At 38.5% G+C, this 4,753-nt stretch overlaps 1 protein-coding gene across 1 annotated transcript; it reads right to left on the reverse strand.

The window, feature by feature from the left end:
• Positions 1 to 3,344: 3,344 nt before the first annotated feature.
• Positions 3,345 to 4,320, reverse strand: LOC121434088 (vomeronasal type-1 receptor 4-like). The gene has a single exon (XM_041632896.1). It carries the CDS (start codon positions 4,281 to 4,283, stop codon positions 3,345 to 3,347), a length of 939 nt encoding a protein of 312 aa, XP_041488830.1. The 5' UTR covers positions 4,284 to 4,320.
• Between the last annotated feature and the right edge of the window lie 433 nt (positions 4,321 to 4,753).

The following is a 4,753-nucleotide window of genomic DNA, read 5'->3' on the forward strand; positions in this document are numbered from 1 at the left end:
TCCTGCCATTGCGCTAATTTACTTGGGAAGTGCATTGAGGCTTGGGATCTTTTCTCACAGTGTGTGTGTGTGTGTGTGTGTGTGTGTGTGTGTGTGTGTGTGTGTGTTGGTTGTCACCTATGTTGGGATCATCATTTCTGGTAAAATGTTAGTGTCAATCTAATATGAACTTAGTGATTTGAATGTCTTGAGCAGTTTGTAACTCAGCGCTGATCTTTGGATAGTGTTTGTCAACTTAGTGGCATTACCACAAGCCAAGTAGATTCATTATTGTAGGACGCCATCATTCTTGGGAACTTCAGAGGTTATCTTAGGTCAATTTCCTGGTCATGCGGGTGCATTTGAATCTCCCATGTGCTATAAACTACAGTGTATTCTGGTAATCGAAATAACCTGGTTCACTCAATTCAGCTTGGATGATCAATTCTTTGCACAGTTTTTATCCTAACAGGGGTGAAATTTTTTTTCAATGTCTTCCTAGGAAAAGTCACATGACAGGAAGGATTTGAAGATGAAGATTGATAAGCTCTGAGTAGCCACAGCTTCATATTTATGATTATATTGAGGAACCAGGCACTAGCAGGTTCACAAATGGAGGCAGTTTCTGAGGGCTGTAGGCTGCGCACCACACTCTGAAGGCTTTACTCTCTGTTCTATTAGATTCCACTTAGTACTCAAATCAAGAGGAATTTGTACATATGCAGTTGACCTATATCATTTAGCATAATGTCCCATAGGTCGATGCTAATGACAATCAATGTGTCCAGCATAAGGAAATGATAAAGTCATTTATACAAATTCATCTGTCCAATCCCATGTGCTTTTACCTGAAGGGCATAACTATTTCCATTTGCCTTCACTATCCTCTATTTATTTAGAATTTTCACCATATATTAAAATTTAATTTATGTTCTGATCAAACTTTTATTTTCTATTTTTTTCCAATCTACTCTCTTCTTTTAGGAAAAGTTTACAATAGCAACTCTGTACGCCACTCAGAATCCAGACCATCCTAATTCATGTTGTGTATATATATCCTGTCTGTGTCTTTTTAAAAATTTTAAATTAAAGTTTTCATGTGTGCGTTCATGTTGTATGGCTGAGCATGAATATGGAGGTCAGAGGACAACATGTAGGAGTGAGTTTCCTTCTACAGAAATGGATCATGTCTGACTTGCCAGCAGGTGCTTTGACCCACCAAGGCATCCCTCAAGATCCCACTCTGTTCTTAATAGTGAACACTCGCTCCCTCATTCAGGTTAAACACAACTTCCTCCATTCTTTCTCCATGTTCTTACATCACTTCCTTTTGAGTCAAATGACATGAAAGTGTTTGTTAGTCTCACCTTTCATGCCAGTTTCTGGAAAACAGCTGTAACAGAAGAGGGTGAGACTCAGAGAAGTAGCAGATGTTCCCTACAAACAAGTCACATTATGTGAGAAGGACCTGCAGGGATGGTTAGGAGACCTGCTCCTCTTGCAGAGGACCCTGGTTCCTTACCCAGCACTCGCATCTAGGACTCATGACTGCCTGTAGCTCTAGCTCCCTGTGGTCAGTGCCCTCTTCTGGTCTGTGTGGGGAACTGTACCACTGTGACACACTCACACAGACACATATATAAAATAAAATTTTATAGTGGAAGAACATGCTATTTAATAATCTGTAGCACAATACAATACACATCACTTACTTAAATGTTTTCTGTATACAGTGCAACCAAGCAAAACATAAAAATGTATACATCATTGTGAAGTAGAGCCGTGATGCACCCAAAATGTTTCAGGTGTTTAGTCAGATATGACAGAGAATTTTTTAAAATATGGCATAAACTACCACTACTGGTTCTACACTTTCATATTCAATGATTATATCATTTTGAAGAATGAGTCTATCATATTCTTTGAACCATGTCGATATCTTATTGTATGGATTTAAGTTAAGAAATCAGGTAGTGAATACTTCATTTAAATGGGTGCAGAATCAGATCCTTTTGCATCTCTTTGATGACAAACAGCTGGATAGTGTTGTGGAGAGCAACCAGGCATTAACAAAGGGCAGCTGCTAACAAGTCTCAGTCTGCTTCAATCACATTACACATTAATCTTGCAAAAAGGCAAATCCATATTATTTAATCAACATATAATCTATAGATGGATATAAAATGAAATTTTACTGTGTATTTGTTATGCAGTTTATCCCATATGGACAATCTTCATTCTTGCAGAGAGCCTTCATGAATATAAGACCACAGAAACATCTCAGTGCATTTAAGTTCTGTGACTTTGTGCATTGGGATTCCAGGAGGTGGATGTAGTTCACAGCATTTTTCACAATTCTGTAAGCTATTATCTACAGATGGACACTTTGAAGAACCCCAAATAGCATCATAGCTGCATCATAGCTAAACTAACATTTAGCAAGCACAACATCAGGTACAAGATATGGATTTCTTTGGATAACATGACTAAATCACTATGAAATTAATAAAATATATCAAATTTGAGGTTGGATTCCCCTCTGTATGCTGTGAATATGTTTTATTACCATTGTTTAATAACAAAAAAGCTGTTTTTTCTATGGCAGGGTAGAATAGAGCTAGGAGGGAAAACTAAACTGAACAAAGGAAGAAAGAAGGCAGAGTCAGGCAGTTGCCATGTAGCCCCTGGAAGAGAAAGGCACTAGAACCTTACTGGAAGGCCATACCTTCATGGTGATTAATAGAAATGGGTTAATTTAAGATATAAGAGTAGCTAGAAATCTATCTGAGCCTTCAGGAAAACACTGTTGAAATTAATACAGTTTCTGTGTGATTATTCATTCTGGGCAGCCAGGAAAACAATGTTCAGTCTCCTTTTACATAAATTCATCTGTGTGTTTCCCATCACGGTGATAGTAAAACCAGTATTATAAAATATAATTAAGACCATTTTCTCTATGCTGGAGACATGACTCAGTGGTTGAGAGCACTAGCTTGTCTTCTAGAGGACCCAGGTTCAATTCCTAGCAACCACACTTTAGTTCAGAGCAACCTCTCTAACTCCAGTCAGTCACAGGGCATTCGATCCCTTTACAGGCACCAGACATGTATTGCTACAAGGACATAATGCAGGTAAATTATCCATACACAATACAAATATAGAAATTTTTAAAAATCCCTTCAAAAGAGAGGAAAAGTGGAGAATAAGGTTTCACATATCACTGTAGTTTACTGAGATCTTTCTCTCAGCTCAAAGTTGTGAGTTACTAGCAAGATTCTGTGAGAATAAACACACGCTTAAAATACTTTGTGAGTTTTCTTTTTTGTCTTACTTAAGGTATTATAAAACTGGAAGCGAATTTACATTCATTGAACAGATAAAGGAGAGAGACATTTTCTCAATTTCTCCCACTGAGCATTCCAACAGTCAGGCAGAAGTCCATCCCTGTGAATCAACACAACAGGGCTAAAAGTTGCATAACCAAGTGTTATAAATTCTTGAAAATTTACCATCAAGGAATTGTTCACTAAAGAGAGACTTACAAAAAGAGAAAAAGCACAGTCAGTCCAATAGAAGAAAACAAAGCAGAGCATCAGAAGGAGGACACTCTGAGCAGCTCTCAGCTCAGGGGGAGTTCTGTAGAGAAGCTTGGAATTTTGGAGGTAGAGCACATGCTGGTGGTGCTTGTGGAGAAGAAGTACCATGTAGCCACTGGCCCCTCCCATGGCTCCCTGAAACACAGCATCTCTCAGGACCATAAAGGGAAGAACAATCCATTTTGTATTCTTACTTTCTAGCATAAAATAACAATAGTCATCTTTATTCTTATGCTGTGATATATTCTGGCTTGTACTTGTGATGGAATGGATTAGGTTCATAGCTAATAAAGCGTTGAGTATCCAAAAGAATGAAAAGAATGGAAGGATGTGCCATGCAGACTGTGGTCTGAGCCTTCTCCACCCAGATGCTCTGGGACTGATGATGATGGCCTGGACCACAGTGAGGAGACTGCTGGTGCAGATGGAGAGTCCACGGGCCACCCTCTCCAAGTAAACAATGATCTTACATCCTAAGTCATCTAGGTAGTTTATTAAACCAAAAACTGCTATTGTCTTTGGCAACCCTTTTGCAAGAAGGATTATGATGTTTGTAAAAGCCAAGTGGATGACAATAAGGTGTATGGCTTTCTTCTCAGTGCCTCCCACCCAGCTGCACATATAATTAACAGAAACAGAAATGTTTCCGAGAGTGCCAAACACAGTCATGAAGAAGAAAACTATTTGCTTAATAAATTTCAGAAGCATTTCTTCCTTTCTGGGTAGAAAATCTTGTATTCAGGATACAAAGAGTTTTCCAAGAAGACATCAGTAATGCTAGACATTTATCTGAAAAACATTTTGCATAATAGCATTTTATGATATACGAGAATCAATGGTGGACACATGTGCTGCTGTAGAGTGGGTCCCTGATCTCCTCCTCTTCCCTGTGGACTCTGAGTTATGTGTGTGCTCTGACAGGTGAGCTTGGTAACTGGAATGAAACCCTAAGGTTTTAAAGGAGATATGTTTGAACTCTATATTAGCAAAATTGACTTAGTAAAATGTGTATTTGGTGTGTGTGTGTGTGTGTGTGTGTGTGTCTGTCTTTCTATGTACATGCATGGATTAACAAGTTAACTCTCAGCACAACTAAACTGAACTGCAAATTTCCCCAACCAAACTTCTTCTTTCTTTTCTCCCTATTTCATATTTCCTCACCTAATTTCGAAAGGCAC

The sequence above is a fragment of the Microtus oregoni genome, unplaced genomic scaffold (assembly GCF_018167655.1).
Source record: "Microtus oregoni isolate MIOR12 unplaced genomic scaffold, Mior012 000042F_ref0000377, whole genome shotgun sequence".
Lineage (NCBI taxonomy): Eukaryota > Metazoa > Chordata > Mammalia > Rodentia > Cricetidae > Microtus > Microtus oregoni.

Coding starts and splice junctions, on each gene's coding strand:
- LOC121434088 (XM_041632896.1), bottom strand. CDS start 4,283: ATGCTTCTGAAATTTATTAAGCAAATAGTTTTCTTCTTCATGACTGTG.